Source organism: Bos mutus, chromosome 18, assembly GCF_027580195.1.
Source record: "Bos mutus isolate GX-2022 chromosome 18, NWIPB_WYAK_1.1, whole genome shotgun sequence".
Taxonomy (NCBI): Eukaryota; Metazoa; Chordata; class Mammalia; order Artiodactyla; family Bovidae; genus Bos; species Bos mutus.
In genome coordinates, this window is record NC_091634.1 from 4,928,781 (window position 1) to 4,945,926 (window position 17,146).

Genomic DNA, 17,146 nt, shown 5'->3' on the forward strand with positions numbered 1-17,146 from the left:
GGGAGTTGGTGATGGACTGGTGCGCTGCAGTCCATGGGGTCGCAGAGTCGGACACGACTGAATGAATGAACTGCTGAAAGCCTGGGCACACCCCACACGTGTTTCCTCAAGTAAATCAGCAAACTTTACTGATTGGGTAACAGGTTTGGGGCACTGAAACTGAGCATAACACGGTGAAGAAGTTCCAGTCCTCAAGGAGACTGCAATTTAGGGAAGGGGCAGGGCCTAGACTCCTGGGTCTGAGGGAGAAGGGGTGGGGGGTCTGGACCCCCAGGTCTGAGGGAGGAGGGGCTGGGGGCCTGAACCCCTGGGTCTGAGGAAGAAGGGGCTGGATTCCCAGGCCGCCAAGGTGAAGGGGTGATCCAGCTGGAGCATGGCCCGCCCCACCCCTCACGCGCCCCGTTATCTCGAATCCTGGGCAGGGAGAGGAGGGGGCAGCAGTATATTTAGTCTCCGTCCTCGCCCTTTATCTCAGTGTCCTCAGTGAGGTTGGAGCAGACCGGACGAGACAAGTCCCAGGGGCCTTCAAGGTCACTCCGGACGCTCCCTCCCTGACCCTCCAAGAGCTCCTTGCCCCCAGGGTTCTGCCTCCCTCAGCTCCTGGCCTGAGACCCAGCATGGCGGACCGGTGAGTGAGGACTGGTAACCTGGGCTCCTGAGGCCGGAGGCGGGTGGGGGGTTATCTCCCGGGTCCCTGTGAGGGGTGAGAGTTGTGAGCCTGGACTCCGGTCTGAGAAGGGAGGTAAGGACAGGAAACCCGGGTGTCCGAATGAGGTGAGAGTTTGGGACTCCAAACCCTAGGAGCCGAGAATGGGGAGCTGGTAGGCCGGATCTGTGGTCAGAAGGGCCTATGGGGTCCCTTGGGACACGGACTAGACAGGACCCAGGCCCACCAGTAACCCCCTTTCCTGGTTTCTCTCCCTCCAGGAGCGGCGGCAGTACGGTGAGAGCGGGCGTGGGCTGGCCCCGCGTGCCCGGGGAGGGGACTGCGGGAAGGGCTCTGGGGAGAGAGACTGCAGCCCTGGAAGATGGCACGGAGACGGGTTGCGGGGGGGTTCCCGTGGTCACTCAGCTCCGTTCCCCCAACCCCAGGCAGGGGACACGGTCCCCGCGCCCCCTCCTGTCCGACGCCGCTCGTCTGCCAACTACCGCGCCTACGCTACGGAGCCGCACGCCAAGGTGAGGTCGGGGGCCAGCGAGGGCGCGGGGCCGGTGAGGGGGCTCGCAGGGTCTGGATTGAGGTTCTTAGGGCACCGGCGTCCTGGGGAGGCGGGGCGGAGCCAGGGCCCTCACGGGACTTCGGTTGTGGGCGGAGCCCAAGAGGAGGAAGGCTTTCATGGGACGGGCTTAGCAGAGGGCCGGCGTCTGATTGGTGCGAGCTTGCCTATGGGCGGAGTCCCGCCGTCTCTGGACCAGAGATCGCTTAGAGACGGTGGGCGGAGCCTATCTACAGGCCCCAGATTGGTGGATGGGGATGAGGGGCGTGGCTTCCCGCGGGCTGGAGTTGGAGGAGAGACCTGACTTGAGGGGGCGGGGCTCTGATGCTCCTCCCGCCGTCCTCCTTCGAATCTTCCTCCCTCATCCTTCCTTGCTGTCTTACCCCCGGCAGAAAAAGTCTAAGATCTCCGCCTCAAGGAAACTGCAGCTGAAGGTGCGGATGAGCCCGGGGGAAGGCTAGGTGTCTTCAGGGGGCGGGTCTTGGATGTTGGGGTGGGGCTTCGGGTGAGCGACTGGGCGGGACCTGAAAAGTTTGGCGGGAAGGTGGCCCTGCCAGGGAGGTCTGGGGCCTGGGAATGATGGAAATCAAGCTGGAGGGGGCAGGTCTCTGGAAGCCGGCCTGGGATTAGAGGGCAGGGCCCGATGAGGGTGACTACCCCGCAGCGTCCTCATCCCAATACTGGGCCGCGGTTCCCGGCACCCCCTCCCTAGACCCTGATGCTGCAGATTGCAAAGCAGGAACTGGAGCGGGAGGCTGAGGAGCGGCGAGGAGAGAAGGGGCGCGCTCTGAGCACACGGTGCCAGCCTCTGGAGTTGGCCGGGCTGGGCTTCGCGGAGCTCCAGGTACTGGTTCTAACCAGGGACTCCGTCCCAGCCTGGGCTCCCAGGTTCCTAGTGTCCGATCTTGCGTCCCTTGGGACTCAGGGGTATACTTACCGATGCCCCCACTCTTCCCAGGACCTTCGTGTCCAATTTGCCAATCCTCACCCTTAGGAGTTCAGAAATGTGGCCTGCAGCTGCCTATAACCTCAAAACCCAGAGACTGGTTCCTCCAGCCCAACTCCAGTCCAGATTCTCAGAACCTCTGACTCTAAAGTTCCCCAGGGTCTGGCTTCAATCTACTCCTCCAGGTCCCCAACCCCTCCTCCCTCAGACCCAGGAGTCCAAACCCCTGGGTTTTCTCCTCACTACACACACCGCATTCCTCCACCAGGACTTGTGCCGACAGCTCCACGCTCGTGTGGACAAGGTGGATGAGGAGAGATACGACGTGGAGGCGAAAGTCACTAAGAACATCACTGAGGTGGGAGGCACTGGGCCGCCTGTGTCCCTTTGGGGTAGGGTGGGATGCCTCAGGCTCTGGTCTCAGCCTGGCCCCTTGCAGCTGCTTACAGCTGCAGACACCAGGAAACGCAGGACAACTCTGTGAACCTGGCAGGGAGGGGCCAGAAGGATGAGCACAATAGGTCAGCTGCTAAGTCACTTCAGTCATGTCCGACTCTGTGCGACCCCATAGATGGCAGCCCACCAGGCTCCCCCGTCCCTGGGATTCTCCAGGCAAGAGCACTGGAGTGGGTTGCCATTTCCTTCTCCAATGCATGAAAGTGAAAAGTGAAAGTGAAGGGTCAGGGATGAGCACAAAAGCCAGGAGGGGACAAAGTAGGAAATATGTTTGTGAACATTTGTGGCTGGAGCCTCAAGTGTTGGTAAGTCAGCTCAAGTGTGGGCCAGGGACCTGTGAGATGAGTGTAGCCGGACTGGGATGTGTCGGTGGTTTTCCGAGATGAGGCTGAGGCAAATTGGGGATCCAATTACAGGATGGGGAGCTTGGATTTCATCCTGAAGGTAGTAGAGGCCTGAACTAGGGAGAGCCTGGCTAGGGATAGGAGAGAAGTGTAGGGTGGAGAAGTGAGGCAAGGAGGAAGAGGAGGGGGGGGTCTCCATCTCCCTTTATGGCTTTGCCCAGATTGCAGATCTGAACCAGAAGATCTTTGACCTTCGGGGCAAGTTTAAGCGGCCCACTCTGCGTAGAGTGCGGATCTCTGCAGATGCCATGATGCAGGCACTGCTGGGTGCCAGGGCTAAGGAGACCTTAGACCTGCGGGCCCACCTCAAGCAGGTGAAGAAGGAGGACACGGAGAAGGTGAGTGTGGCTCAGTCCAGGAAAGGGGGTGCTTAGGGGAGGAGGTGAAAGTGAAGTCGCTCAGTCGTGTCCAACTCTTTGCGACCCCATGGCCTGTAGCCCACCAGGCTCCTCCGTCCATGGGATTTTCCAGGCAAGAATACTGGAGTGGGTTGCCATTTCCTTCTCCAGGAGATCTTCCTGACCCAGGGATTGAACCTGGGTCTCCTGCATTATAGGCAGACACTACCATCTGAGCCACCAGGGAAGTCCCAGGGGAGGAGGTAGTGGGCAGCAATCCTAGGACCCAGCCTGAGGGTGAAGGGTCCTCCGCAGGAAGTCTAGGAGGGGTACAGGAAATGCAAGAGTAAGACAGGATGTAGAAGAGAAAGACAGGAAGTGCATTAGGGAGAATGGAAGTGACAAGGAATCAGGAAGTGCATGAGGGAGACAGGAAGTACATGAGTGAGAGAGGAAGTGCAGGAGGGAGACAGGAAGTGCAGGAGGGAGACAGGAAATCCAAGGGGAGATAGGAAGTGCAGGAGGGTGACAGGAAGTGCAGGAGGGAGACAGGAAGTACAGGAGGGAGACAGGAAGTGGGGCATATTGGAAAAGATTGTCTGAGGGAATAAGACGTATTCCAGAACTAGACCCTGCAATGGGCATCTGGAACAAGTGACCCAGCAGGCAGGAGGGCAAGTGGAGGCTACCAGGAAGACACGCTAACCTCTGACCTCCCCCCCACCAGGAAAACCGAGAGGTGGGAGACTGGCGCAAGAACATTGACGCGTTGAGTGGAATGGAAGGCCGCAAGAAGAAGTTTGAGGGCTGAGCTGACTGCCCTCTGCCTTGACCCTGGCCTCGAGGATGACCCCGAGGAATAAAGCTTCTCTCTGAGTTGAGGGTGGCTGTCTGTCTACTCCTGGGGGCAGGGCGGGCGGTTAGGTGTGGGAGAGGCTGGAGAACTCGGGGTAGGAGCGGCACAAGAGCACAGCAGGAGCAGAGTTGAGTCTCCACGTGCGAGGACACAGAGGTGCCGAGACCAAGGAGACCAAGGCCCGGAGACATACCCGGAGGCACAGACAGACGGAGTCAGCGGCACGGCCAGAGAGAGGCAGGCAGAGACCCAAAGGCACAGGAAGAAGTGCACAGAAAGAGGGAATAAAGACAGATATACACAGGGAGACAGTGATGGGCTTACCTTGGAAGACAGAAATAAGGACGCGCAGAGAGGGACACAAAGAGACCACACACACACACACACACACACACACACACACACACGAGCTAGGAAGCTAAAGACAGACACACAGCTAAAGACACAAGGGGTTTCCCTGCTGGTCCAGTGGCTAACACGCTGTGCCCTCAATGAAGAGCACCCAGGTTCAATCCCTGGCCAGGGGACTAGATCCCACATGCCACAACTAAGACTCAGGGCAGTCATATAAATAAATAAGTGTTAAAAGAAGAAGAAGACAGGAACTGAGTCACAGACAAGCACAGGGAGACCTGGGGACACAGACACCCACAGACAGACACTACGAGAGGCTGGAGTGCAGAGACACCCAGAGAAACGCAGAGAGAAGAACCGGCAGACAGAGTGAAGAATTCAGAGACAAAGAGGTGTGGAGAGAGGCGGAAGAGAGCCCCAGAGTCAACCCCCAAGAAACGGGGAGACAGAGGCACTGAGAAGCCCAGAGGAGTGAAGAACCCCTAGAGTTCAAGGGGAGACAGAGGCACTGAGAAGCCCAGAGGAGTGAAGAACCCCTAGAGTTCAAGGTCGCGGCTCCCCTGGGAAAGGGGAGGGGGATACCAAAAAAGATCAGTGTCAGATGGAGATGGGGGGGTGAGGTCCCGCAGAGTCCGACACCGCCCTCCCCCACCCCCTCACACACCTGCTGCCCTGTTTTAGTGCCTGTTGTCACCAGAGTGGAATCCCGGTGGCAGACAAAGGGGTGGGGGTGGGGAGGGGGGACAGAAAGACGGACGGAGACAGAGGTGGGGAGAAGCTGAGACGGACCCACACAGACAAACATAGATGGAGAGTCATGGAGACAGAGGAGAGACAGATAAGAAACAGTGTATGTGAGGTGAATGCCTAGAGAGAGACAGACAGAAAGGGTCTCTTTCATGGAGGGGTAAAATCTCCCTTGGACCCCTTTCGTCAATGAACCTCATCCAAGGACCGACTGTAGGGCTGAGCCCAGCGGCTTCAGAGCACAGGGTGCCGGGGCCCAGGGAGGTGGGGAGCCCGAGGGTGACCTGACCCAGCCCGGAATTCCTGGACAATGCTTTTGGGATGCGGGAGAGGCCTTGGAACAGCCAGGAGGTGCCTGGAACCCTAAAGTGGAGCCAAAGTGGGGGTGGGGGGGTGGGGAGGGCAGGGCCACCTCAGAGCTGGGCTGAGACTTTGAGGAAAGCAATCCTCTCCCCCTTCCCCTCCCCCTGGGGCGGGGCTCAACCTCTGGCTATAAACCGGGGTGCTTCAGCCTGCCCAGCAAGATTTCTCCCCACCACTCTCTCACACCTCTGCTGACCCAGACTCAGGTAACAGCCCCCTGTGAGCTCCAGGGGTGTCCTTGGGGGAGGGGGCAGAGGGATGGGAGACATGAGAGGTGAGGAGGAGAGGTATGGAGGCAGATCTGGGAATTCGAGGGGGCCAGGGTCCCGGGACTGGGGGTGGATGGGGGATGTATGAGGATTTGGGGGGTTATAGAATTTAGGGGTGCCTGGGTTTGGGTATCCCAGAATAGAATACCTTAGGGCCTTGGAGCTCTGAGTCTGAGGGAATCTCAGAAATTGAGAGTCTCTGAGCTTGGATGGCAGACAGTCTGAGTGTCAGGACTGGGGGGTCAGTGTCTGTGGGTTTAGGACTTAAAGTCACAGAATCTGAGGCCTCATGGCTGGAGGTAATAGAATTTGTAGTGTCATATTGGGGTAGCATCAATCAGGCCTCTGAATTTGGGTGTACAGATTTTTGGGGTCTCATAATCTTGAGGTTTCAGAATTTAGGTCAAGACCTAAGGGATCAAGATTTTAGGGTGTCTGGGCTCACAACCTGCAGGATCCACAGTTGGGGGGAGGTCTCAGAATCTGGAGATCCAAGGACTTGCTGGTTTTCAGAATTCGTCAGTTAGAATCTGTGTGTATTGGGGTCTGGGGAGGTCTCACCTGGGCACCTTGGGGATTTCAGAGATGGGGGGTGTTAGTATTTAGGGGTCAGGGTGAGGCCTGGGGACAGAAGCTGCTCTTGTGTGTCATTGTCCCCTCCGTGGCAGTGGGTGAAGGTGAAAGGAGGTGACAGGTGGGCAGATAACCCGCCAGAGGGGTGGGGGCCCTGGGGGTGGGAGAGGACGGGGGTGGGGGTGGGGGTGGGGTTGGCGATTAATTCTCCCTGAACCCTCACCCACCCCCCCCGCCCTCAGATACTTCTCAGGAGATGTCCTCTGTGTCACCCGATGTGACATCCCCCCAAAATAGACCCTGGGGGCGGGGCAGCTATTGTCTTCAGGCCACTGTCCCTTCCCAAATACCTTCTCCTAATCCAGACCCAGATCAGGTTCCTACGGACTTGTCATAAGACAAAAGGGGACAGCTGTGGAGAGGGGCGGGGCTGCAGCCGGGGCTCGGCCCCACCTTACCCCCAGTGCCCGGATCACCGGATCAGTAGGTTGAGGAGGTGGGGGGCTAACCACTCCCCTCTGAGACCCGGGGGTCCAGGCCCCCGGCCCCTCCCCGCTCAGACCCGGGGATCCAGGCCCCTGGCCCCTCCCCCCTCATACCCGGGTGTCCAGGCCCCCGGCCCCTCCCCCCTCAGACCCGAGGGTCCAGGCCCCCGGCCCCTCCTCCCCAGAGCCAGGGTCCAGGCCCCCGGCCCCTCCCCCCTCAGACCCGGGGTTCCAGGCCCCCGGCCCCTCCCCTTCAGAATCGGGGGTCCAGACCCCAGCCACCTGCCCTTCTGGACCGCACCCCATTTGGCCTGTTCTCTGCTGTCTGTAGGTCACACCAGGACCCCAGGATGTCGGACGCCGAAGAGCAAGAATATGAAGAGTGAGTGATGCCGGCGGGAGGGCTGGGGGCCTGGAGCGGCGGAGACCCCTCCCGCCTCCAAGGCTCCTAATTCTCTCCCTCCCTCTTTCCTTCCCCCGGGTCCTCAGGGAGCAGCCTGAAGGTGAGTGGGGCGCGGGCTAGCCTTGGCGGGGGTGGGGTTGGGGGTGCCTTGCAGCATCTTACTTAGCCCACCCCGCCCGACGCCCGCTCTCCTGGTTCGCACAGCCCGTGCGTGGGAAGCGCTCTCGGGTCCATTTGCCGCGGAGGCCCCGAGGGGCCCCCCTCTCGGTCTCGGATCGGACTCGACCCGATCCCGGTTCTCCCTGTGCCCCCATCTGGGGGCCCCCACCCCTCCCCCGGACCCCTAACGCCGCGCCCTCTGTCCCCTACCCCTTGCAGAAGAGGAGGCCGCCGAGGAGGAGGAGGAAGGTGAGGCGCCGCACTCCGCAGGTCGGAGCCGGACGCAGGGCCGGGGCCGGGGCCGGGGCGGGGGCGGCCGGGAGGGCTCAGCCTCAGCTCCTCTAACAGCCTCTCCCCTCTCTCCCCTCCCCGCCCCCCGCGCCCGCGCGCGGCCGCTCTCCTCCCCGGCCCCTCACCCCCTCGCTTATCCTGCGCCCCCTCCCAGCCCCCGAGGAGCCGGAGCCGGCGGCAGAGCCAGGTAACCGCGGCTGCTTCGCTTCCGGAGAGCGATCCCGGGGCCTCGGGGCCCCGACCTCCGCGAGGACCCGCTCCGCGCCCCGCAACCCGCGCCCGGCCCGGCCCGGCCCTTTAAGCCCGGAGCGCGCTCGCGCCCTCTGCTGGCCGTGAAGGGAACCAGCCTCGCGGAGGCTTTAACCCGTTCCCTTCCGTCTTAAAGGGACCGACACCCAAGCCTTCTTCCCCAGACTCGAGGGCCAAGCACAGAAGGGTTGGGTGTTTGCGGAGAGGCACCCCTCCCTCCCTCTCGTCTTCGCCTGTCCCTTACTTTTCTCCTTCATATACATTCAAAGGTTGGGGCCGGGGTTGCCGTAGGGGCTAGCGGTGGTGAGGGGGGGGGGGGTCTGGATTGCTATGGGGAGCGGCCGAGGACACAACTCCTGGGTCACCGAGCGAAGAGAGGGCGTGGGGCCTCCCTGCACTGCTAGGTCTTGATGGAGGAGGGTAGGAGCTCTGGGTGTGTAGGACGAGGGGCGGGGGCGGGGGTTGTTTTTTTTTTTTTTTTTTTTGGTCTCCTTATGGTCTGGAGGTTTGGACACCTGGGTTCCCAGCGATGGAGGAGGGGGATCCCCCACACCAGTTCTGAATGTATATCTGATGCGTGTGACCCTGTCCCTCCTAAAGGCCACCCCATTTCCCTTATCCTCTTTTACCCGCCAACCCCTCCCCCGGAGCTGCAGGAGAAGGGAACTGGGCTTGTGGGAACCACGGCTTGGGAAGGGGCGGGTCCCTCCTGTGGAAATGTCATGCCCACCCACCCACGAACTCTTGCTAATTATCTCTTTGTATCCCTCTCACCAGAAGAGGAGCGCCCCAAACCAAGGTGAGATCCTAGGAGGGGTGGGGGTTCCCATCACACCCCCTTAAATATATCTCCCACCTCCAGAGACAGGGTGCAAGCGAGGCAGAGAAGGAGAGTGGGGAAAGGAAGCAAAGGAAAGGACAGTGATTTCCGCAAACATTTCGGTGGAACTTTCCACTTTGGTGTTTGGCGAGAGGCAGACTCTGCCTGCCCCGTTGGTGAAACAGACCCAGATCCGGCGACTGTAGCACAGTTGTTTGATTGTTCTTTGCGACCCCGTGGACTGTGGCCCACCAGGCTCCTCTGTCCATGGGATTCTCCAGACAAGAACACTGGAGTGGATTGCCATGCCCTCCTCCAGGGGATCTTCCAGATCCAGGGATCGAACTAACATCTCCTACATCTCCTGCATTGGCAGGTGGATCCTTTATCCCTGAGCCACCCGGGGAAGCCCATGGTAACACAGAGGAGGGGACTATCTGTGCTCTAGGCAATCAAGGAAGGCTTCCTAGGAGAGGTGACGCCTGAGAGACAAGGAGTTTGCTAGCTGAAGGAGGTATAAGGGAGATGAGGAAGCAAGTGTTGTGTGCAAGGTCCCGTGTTTCAGGGGAGAGATACAGACACAGGAGAATCCAAACTAGGAGACCAGTGGGGCCATGGAGCTCACGGAGGGGAGAGAGGCCACCTGGGGCGTGTCATATTGAGACCAAAGCTTGGCAATCCAGGACTTCCCTGGCAGTCCTGTGGTCTTAAGACTACGCTCCCAATGCAGGGAGTATGGGTTTGGTCCCTGCTTGGGGAATTAAGATCCCACATACTGTGTAGTGCAGCTAAAAACTTAAAAACCAAAACAAACCCAAAGCTTAGAGATGCAAGGAGGCAGCAACCCGAGCATACAAAGCAGAAATCCTTGGGGCCTCTGCAGACAGTGCGTGAATTTCACTGTGGCTATAGAGGGATGGGCCTGTGGAGGCCAGGGCACTGGGGAGCCAACGGAGGGTTCTGAGCAGAGAAGCCAGAGGCTCAGATCTGAGTGAGAGCCAGGTGTACAGGAAAGCACAGCTGTGCTTCAGCACCAGGGAAGCCTTGTTTGAGCAGGAAGTTCCCAGGGGTGGGTGTGGGGTGGTATATCAAAGGAAGGGTATTGCAGGCAGGGCAAACAGCATGTGCAAATGTCCGGGGGCATTGGGGTGCATGACATGGCCAGGGAATTGTGGGACGAGGTGAGGCCCAAGCTGGGGCAGAGGGCTTAGGGTAGAAAGGGACCACCAGCTGAGAGAGCCCCAGGGTTCCGTGTTGTTTTGTCATGGCACATGGCATGTGGGCTCTTAATTCTGAGGCCAGGGATGGAACCCACACCTCCTGCAGTGGGAGCACAGGGTCTTAAGCACTGGACTTCCAGGGAAGTTCCAAGAACCCCAGGTTGGTGAGCTCAGTTAGGGCAGGGTTTGTGCAAAGACAGGAAATGTTCAGGAGGCATCTGTTCACTGGTGTCTGGGGTTTGAGGAAGAGTCTGTGCTGGAGACAGAGGCTAATCCTCAGTAAATGATGGCAGTTGAAGTCATGGGAATGAATGACTGACCTATGAATGAATCGAATGAATCGAAGAGCAAAAGTCCCACCAGGGGACAAGGAGACAGAGATGGGACAGGCAGAGAAATAGGAAGCAAGTCAGGAGGAGGTGCTGTTTTAGAAACCAAAGAAGAGGGCATTTCCCTGGTAGTCTGAGGGTTAAGATTCTGCCCTCCCAGTGCAGGGGGCATGGGTTCAAATCTTGGTCAGGGAACTGACCCACATGCTGCACCATGCAGCTAAAAAAAAAAATTAATAAAGAAAATTCTAAGAAACGGGAGGACCCCAGGGCTGGAAATTAAGGGCAGCCCCTCATAGCAGCACCACCCAATACGAATACAACGCAAGCCACATATGTAACTGAATTATTATTATTATTATTTTTTTGCTAGCTGCATTTGAAAAAGTAAAATGGGTAAAACGAATCCCAATAGCATATTTTACTCAACGCGTTGTACTGGAAATCGCATCGTTGGGACACTAAGCCATATAAACGTCCTTAGTGAAACATTTTACATTCGTGGGTTCCACCGAGTCTGTGGAACCAGGGCGTGCATCTCACGGCAGCCTGTCCGATGCGGACCGGCCGCACGGCAGGCGCTCAGGACCCACGTGAGGCTGATGCTGCCCCGCCGGAAGGTCAGGGCACTCAGCGTTTCTCTTCTGTCCACGCAGCCGGCCTGTGGTACCTCCTCTGATCCCGCCAAAGATCCCAGAGGGGGAGCGTGTGGACTTCGATGTAAGTAACAGACGCCCCATCCCGGGCGGGGCTGCTAGCCTCTAGGGCGCGAATTAGGAAGCGGCGCCCCTCCCTATTTTTTCTCCTCCTTCTTCTTTTTTGGCATGCTTGCTTTCCGACACACTCCTGGAATTGCGTCCTCGCGGCCCCCTAGGGTCAGAGCAGGGTGTTCGCTGCCATCTGCTGGACATCGAGCGCACGGCAGCTGTCTGTCCCAGCGGACGGTCAATCCCACAAACTCTTGCGGTCCAGGGGTCCCCCACTGACGCTTCTCAGAGGTGCTGCGGGGCTGGTGCCTTCTCGGGGTACCACCTGGGGATGACCAGGCTCCCGCCCTCCGTCCCCCAGGACATCCACCGGAAGCGCATGGAAAAGGACCTGCTGGAGCTGCAGACACTCATCGACGTCCACTTTGAGCAGCGGAAGAAAGAGGAAGAGGAGCTGGTGGCGCTGAAAGAGCGCATCGTGAGTGGAGGGCGGTGGGCTTCCCCCAGTTCGCCCCTCGCCTCCCAGCCTCTGGGTCCTGAGAGATACGGAGCATGGTTGCTGTCCAGTGCAGACCCAAGGCTGAAACTTTCCGGATCGCACCCAAGTTGATGCTTGTCTCCACTCCTGACCTGACCTGGGAAGGGATAAGGGGGTGCGTGGTGGTCCCTGCACCCGCTCAGCCCTCTGCCTCCTCCAGGAGCGGCGCCGGGCGGAGAGAGCCGAGCAACAGCGCTTCAGAACCGAGAAGGAGCGAGAGCGTCAGGCCAAGCTGGCGGTGGGTGTCTCCCCTCCTCCTGGGAGCGGTTTTCCATTCGTGATCTTCTCTGTGACCCCAAGAAAGTCCACATGCGTATTATCCATGGATCTTGCTGTTGAAAGGGAGGGAAACCCCAACCCCAACTGAATTTAGCAGAAAGAGAGTTTTATTGGCTCATATAACTAAATTGCCTAAGGCAGGGCCTGCTTCAGGCATGGCTGGATCAAGGGACTTAAATACTATCACAAAGACCCAGGTTTTCTCTTTCCATCTTTTGGCCTATATTTATGTGCACAATGTGTCCAGGAGGGTGCCTGGCATGTTCCTGGTCTGAGCTCTGAAAATCCTGACTCCCATCAGTCCTAGGCAGGAGTGACCAAGGTCCAGTAGCAGGTCTGGCTTAAACTCCTCTTTCTCTCTGGGACAAATCCTAGGATGTTTTCAGATTGTTCACCTGCCATTGTGGAGTGAATCACTGGCTGGTTGGGAGAAACTGAGTAGAATGCTCCCATTGCTATAGGCCTTGGAAACATGACCTGACTTGAATGACCCACTCATTTTCTTTTTTTTTTGGCCGCACCTCGAGGCGTGTGGGATCTTAGTTCCAGGGTTTGAACCTGTGCCTCCTGCAGTAGAAGTGCAGATTCTTAACCACTGGACCACCAGGGAAGTCCCCCAAACCACTGTTAAAGAACAGGAATTGGGTGCTGTGGAGACAAAGGACTGGTCTCCCGGAGGAAGGGGACCCGAGCCAAGGGGTGCAGGCCGCCCCGAGAAGCTGGAAAAGGAAAGGGGGTGACTCTCCGCTCACGGGCCTAGGAGGAGGCTGTGTGCCCCGTGACTTAGCTCCCGAGACCCACTGCAGACTGAGCTGCAGAAATGCAAGGTGATAAATTGACATTGCCTTAAGCCACTATGTTTGCAGATTACAGCAGTGAGAGGAAGCTCATTCAGGTGGGGAACTACGGGCAAGCCCCACACCTCGCCTGTCCCTCCAGTGGCGAAGGGCTTTGGTCGGGGCGAGCCTCTAATTCTGGAACATACAACGTAGACTTTCCGGATGTGGTCATGCCTCAGTGAAGGCATTCTGGAGCCCCTTCCTCAGGCTCAAGGTCAAGAGCCTCTTGACTCTGCCCCCTACCCCACTCCCATGACCAGTTACCCTCTTTGCCCCTCTGAGGACAGTCATTCTCCTCTCATGAGACTAAAGGAGAGTAAGTCTCAGAGAGGGCAAGTACCTACACGGAGGTCACACAGCAAGATCACCGCTGGCCATTGCAGGCTGGAGCACGCAGAGAAAAGCAAGCATATCCCCACCCCCCACGTCAGATTAAGTTTTCCTGGGGGCAGGGGCAGCATATTAAGGCTCAGAGAAGACGAAGGACTGGCCGGTGGTCACACACCCAGGCCTGGAAGGGCCAGGAGGAAGTATTTGCATCCTTGTCTGCTCTGATATTGACCTTGTCTCTGGTGAGCTTCCCTGGTGGCTCAAATGGTAAAGAATCTACCTACAATGCAGGAGGCTGGGGTTTGATCCCTGGGTTGGGAAGATCCCCTGGAGAGGAGAATGGCAACCCATCCAGTGTTCTTGCCTGGAGAATCCCATGGACAGAGGAGCCTGGAGGCCACAGTTCATGGGGCTGCAGAGAGTCGGACGCGACTGAAGCGACTAACACTTTCTCATGCTTGAGTCTGATTGAGCCCTGATTCACTCGGTGCAGAATTGGCCTCCCTGATGCCCCCCTCAGGTGCCCTCCCCTCTCAGTCCAGGGGGGTGGGGGAGGCCCAGGGGTGAACCCCGTTCTTCCCACAGGAGGAGAAGATGCGGAAGGAAGAGGAGGAGGCCAAGAAGCGGGCCGAGGACGACGCCAAGAAGAAGAAGGTTCTGTCCAACATGGGTGCCCATTTTGGGGGTTATCTGGTCAAGGTGAGTTCAGCCTGCTGGGGCCTGAGGTCTGGGGTCCCGGGGGAGGCAGCTGGGGTCTGAGGAGGAGGGGCTGGGGAGCCACCCCCCACCTCATGGTGCCCCCTTCCCACCCTCAGGCAGAACAGAAGCGAGGGAAGCGCCAGACGGGGCGTGAGATGAAACTGCGTATCCTGTCTGAGCGTAAAAAGCCTCTGAACATCGACCACATGGGAGAAGAGCAGCTCCGGTAGGCGGGAGGGGCCCGGGTGGCAGACAGGCAGATGGGGTGACCCCTGGCCCAGGTCTGAGTGGGCGGAAACGCCGGCGCTGTGTGTCGGCAAGTGTCTCTCCCTCTCTGGGCCACTCCCCTGTGGAGTGTCACTGATGTAGGACTTATGTTTTTGGTGCCAAGACCTGTAGAATCTGGGAGATGATAGGAAACCAGACCACAGGGCTGACCAAAATTGAGGCGATAATGTTGGTTTGATGATGTCCCCTGGGAATTCCAAATGGGCTCCCTCTTCTACCTGAATTAAAGCCAGACACACTGGCAACAATTTCCCAGGCAAATCGCTTCTGGTCGGAGCTCCGTCTTTCCCTTCACAGCTCACTCTGGGCACAGCCTGCCTCTCAGGATAAGCCCTCAGAGGGAAGGCCGGGGAGGGTCTTCCCTCGGGGGCCTCCTCTGTGTCTTAAGCGCCCAGGCACGGCCCTTAAAGTCAGAAACACCCACCACCCCAGAGGCGGCGCAGAGAGGGGACTTGGAGCTCAGTACCTGAGACTGCTTGCCAGGGGTCAGTGCCAGCTCCACCACTTAAGCTATGTGATCTTAGGCAGTTGTTGACCTCCTCTGAGTCTTGCTTTCCTCACTGGTAAAAGGAGGCTGTGATAACAGAGTCTACATCACAGAGCAGTGAAATGTCAGCGAGCAGTAGCCCATGTGGAGGGCTTGCAGCTCCGTGAGGTAGATACCATTATACTATCATCACCGTCAGCTTGGAGATAACAAACCAGAACATTAAAAAAGCCAGCAAACAAAAAAGGGCACAGAGGGGTTAAAGAACCTTTCCAGAGTTGCACAGTCTGCAGGCACAAGAGTGGGGATTGGAACCCAGGAAGTCTGGTGTGGTAATCTGTGTTCTTCATCACGTATTTACGAAGAGGCATGATGGTAAATGCTTCCCAAGTGGATCTCCAGAGGCTAAAAGTCCACATCTCAGCGTCTGCTCATTTCCATGGTGTAAATGCTCCCAGGACACTGATTTCAAACCTCCAGTGTGAGGACCCTGTGCTCAGAGCTGGGGATGGATATGCAGAGTCGACTCCAGCCCCCTTCCTCCCAGGAAACATTATCGCGGGGCCTGGACTAAATAGTATGTCGCTTGGCCATAGTCACAAGCCAGAGAATTCCAGATCTGGTGTTTGAACCTATGCTTTCTGACTCCAGGACCGGGGCCCTTAGCCATGCTACCATTCTCCCTTAGAGAGACAGGGACATGGAGAAGCGGGCAGAGATTTAAAGACCCCCTGCTGCAATCTACTTTGCATGTTAACAAAAGGGCCCCAAATTATTAACACAATGGCACCAGTAAAGCCAAATTCAAAGGGTTCCCTCAGCCCCTCTGGGCCCGGGCCCGGCCTGGCTCCCTTCCCTGACAGCCCTTCTGCCCGGCCAGGGAGAAGGCCCAGGAACTGTCGGACTGGATCCACCAGCTGGAGTCAGAGAAGTTTGACCTGATGGCGAAGCTGAAGCAGCAGAAATATGAGGTGAGACCCGTGTTTGCTGGAGGCCAGGCCAGGCTGGGGCTGGGGCTGGGGGCTTGGCTGGGTTTGGGTCAGGGGGCAGGGGGCGGCTCTCCCTCCAGCTCTACCAACACATCCCTCTGGTCTCCGCAGATCAACGTCCTGTACAACCGCATCAGCCACGCCCAGAAGTTGTAAGTGTGAACGAGCCTGTGCCCCACACCCGTCCCTCTGACTCTGTCTCTCCTGCTGCCCCTGACTCTGAGTTTTAGCCCCAGCCACCCTCTCTTGGGGGTTCTGTCTTCATCCCTCTTTCTCTGGAACGTTCTCATAACCTGTCCTTTTCTCTCCATCTCCGGTTCTTTTCTGGGGTCTCAATCACCCTTTCTATGTCCCTCTTAATCACTAGTCCTCCGAGGCGGGGGGGTGATCTCCCCCCCACACACACCCAGGGGACATCAGGGGATGTCCGGAACACGTTTGGGGAGGGGGTCCTACTGTCCCCCGCTGGGAGGAGCCCAGGGCTCCTATTCAGTGTCCTGCGATGCTCAGGACGGTCCCCAAATGTCACCAGTGCTGATGTCGAGAAGCAAGGCTTTTTCTCTGTTTTCACTCTGTCTCCCCGCCCTGCTTCCCTCCCTCTCTCCATCTTTCTGCCTCAGTTTCCATCTTTCTCTTCCCCCGCAGCCTCCCCGGCCCTCTCTCTGTCACTGTCCCCTTCCTCCCCCCAGCTCTGTGTCCATAACCATTTATCAGTGCCCACGTGAACATCCTGAGCTGGCCCAGTGACACCACCTCCCGCCTGTCCATGGGCTGGTGATGGCTAATCGTGCCACCCCAGGCAGCGAACCCCCCCAAGAGCAGGCAGTGGCAGGCATCTTCCCCTGGCAGGGAGGGCGGGGCCCATCTCAGAGGTGGGCGGGGAGGAGCTCCTTCCTGACACCCCTCCTTCTCCTCCAGCCGGAAGGGGGCCGGGAAGGGCCGCGTCGGAGGCCGCTGGAAGTGAGGAGCTGGGCACAGCGCCCCCCCCACCGCCTCGAGGCACCTGGGAGTCCTTGGCGTGTGTGCCCATCCGGGGTGTGTGTCCATCTGGGGCTTGAAATAAATGCTCCCCCTGCAGCACGTGCTGAGTCCTGTGTTATTATGAACGCCCAGCTGGCCATGGCGAGGGCACCAGCTCACAGCTGCTGGGAGAATCCTCTCACCAATCTTGAGGACCTCTGACCCCTCACCCACAGCTGGTGGTCATGCAAAACGGTGCGACCTCTCTGGAAAGGAGTCGGGCAGGTCTTCAAAAAGTTAACCATAGTGTTACCATTTGTTGTTGTTTAGTGGCTCAGTTGTGTCTGAGTCTTTGCGACTCTGTGGACTGTAGCCTGCCAGGCTCCTCTGTCCTTGGGGCTCTCCAGGCGAGAACACTGGAGTGGGTTGCCATTTCCTTCTCCAGGGGATCTTCCTGACCTGGGGATCAAACCCCCATCTCCTGCATTGGTAGGTGGGATCTTTACCGCTGAGCCATGCTGCTGCTGCTGCTAAGTCGATTCAGTTGTGTC

At 58.3% G+C, this 17,146-nt stretch overlaps 2 protein-coding genes across 3 annotated transcripts; both read left to right on the plus strand.

Annotated features, from left to right (window-relative positions):
- The first annotated feature begins 574 nt into the window (after positions 1-574).
- On the plus strand, positions 575-4,232 carry TNNI3 (troponin I3, cardiac type). Its single transcript, XM_005903100.2, has 8 exons — positions 575-628; positions 928-943; positions 1,093-1,179; positions 1,610-1,651; positions 1,930-2,061; positions 2,432-2,521; positions 3,185-3,361; positions 4,089-4,232. Exons 1-8 carry the CDS (start codon positions 618-620, stop codon positions 4,170-4,172), a joined length of 639 nt encoding a protein of 212 aa, XP_005903162.1. The 5' UTR covers positions 575-617; the 3' UTR covers positions 4,173-4,232.
- Positions 4,233-7,343: 3,111 nt separating this feature from the next.
- Positions 7,344-16,715, plus strand: TNNT1 (troponin T1, slow skeletal type). 2 transcript variants are annotated; one of them, XM_070387183.1, is made up of 13 exons: positions 7,344-7,390; positions 7,498-7,511; positions 7,790-7,819; positions 8,016-8,048; positions 8,888-8,909; positions 11,136-11,199; positions 11,548-11,664; positions 11,885-11,962; positions 13,758-13,871; positions 13,988-14,097; positions 15,527-15,617; positions 15,747-15,787; positions 16,554-16,715. In XM_070387183.1, the coding sequence occupies exons 1-13, from the start codon at positions 7,359-7,361 to the stop codon at positions 16,597-16,599; spliced, it is 792 nt and encodes a 263-aa protein (XP_070243284.1). In that variant the 5' UTR covers positions 7,344-7,358; the 3' UTR covers positions 16,600-16,715. The 2 variants fall into 2 exon arrangements, with proteins under 2 accessions (XP_070243284.1, XP_070243285.1); XM_070387184.1 differs by lacking the exon at positions 8,016-8,048.
- Positions 16,716-17,146: the final 431 nt, after the last annotated feature.

Coding starts and splice junctions, on each gene's coding strand:
- TNNI3 (XM_005903100.2), top strand. Junction 1,180..1,609: donor CTACGGAGCCGCACGCCAAG/GTGAGGTCGGGG, acceptor TACCCCCGGCAG/AAAAAGTCTAAGATCTCCGC. Junction 2,522..3,184: donor TCACTAAGAACATCACTGAG/GTGGGAGGCACT, acceptor GGCTTTGCCCAG/ATTGCAGATCTGAACCAGAA.
- TNNT1 (XM_070387183.1), top strand. CDS start 7,359: ATGTCGGACGCCGAAGAGCAAGAATATGAAGA. Junction 7,820..8,015: donor CGCCGAGGAGGAGGAGGAAG/GTGAGGCGCCGC, acceptor GCCCCCTCCCAG/CCCCCGAGGAGCCGGAGCCG. Junction 8,049..8,887: donor GGAGCCGGCGGCAGAGCCAG/GTAACCGCGGCT, acceptor CCCTCTCACCAG/AAGAGGAGCGCCCCAAACCA.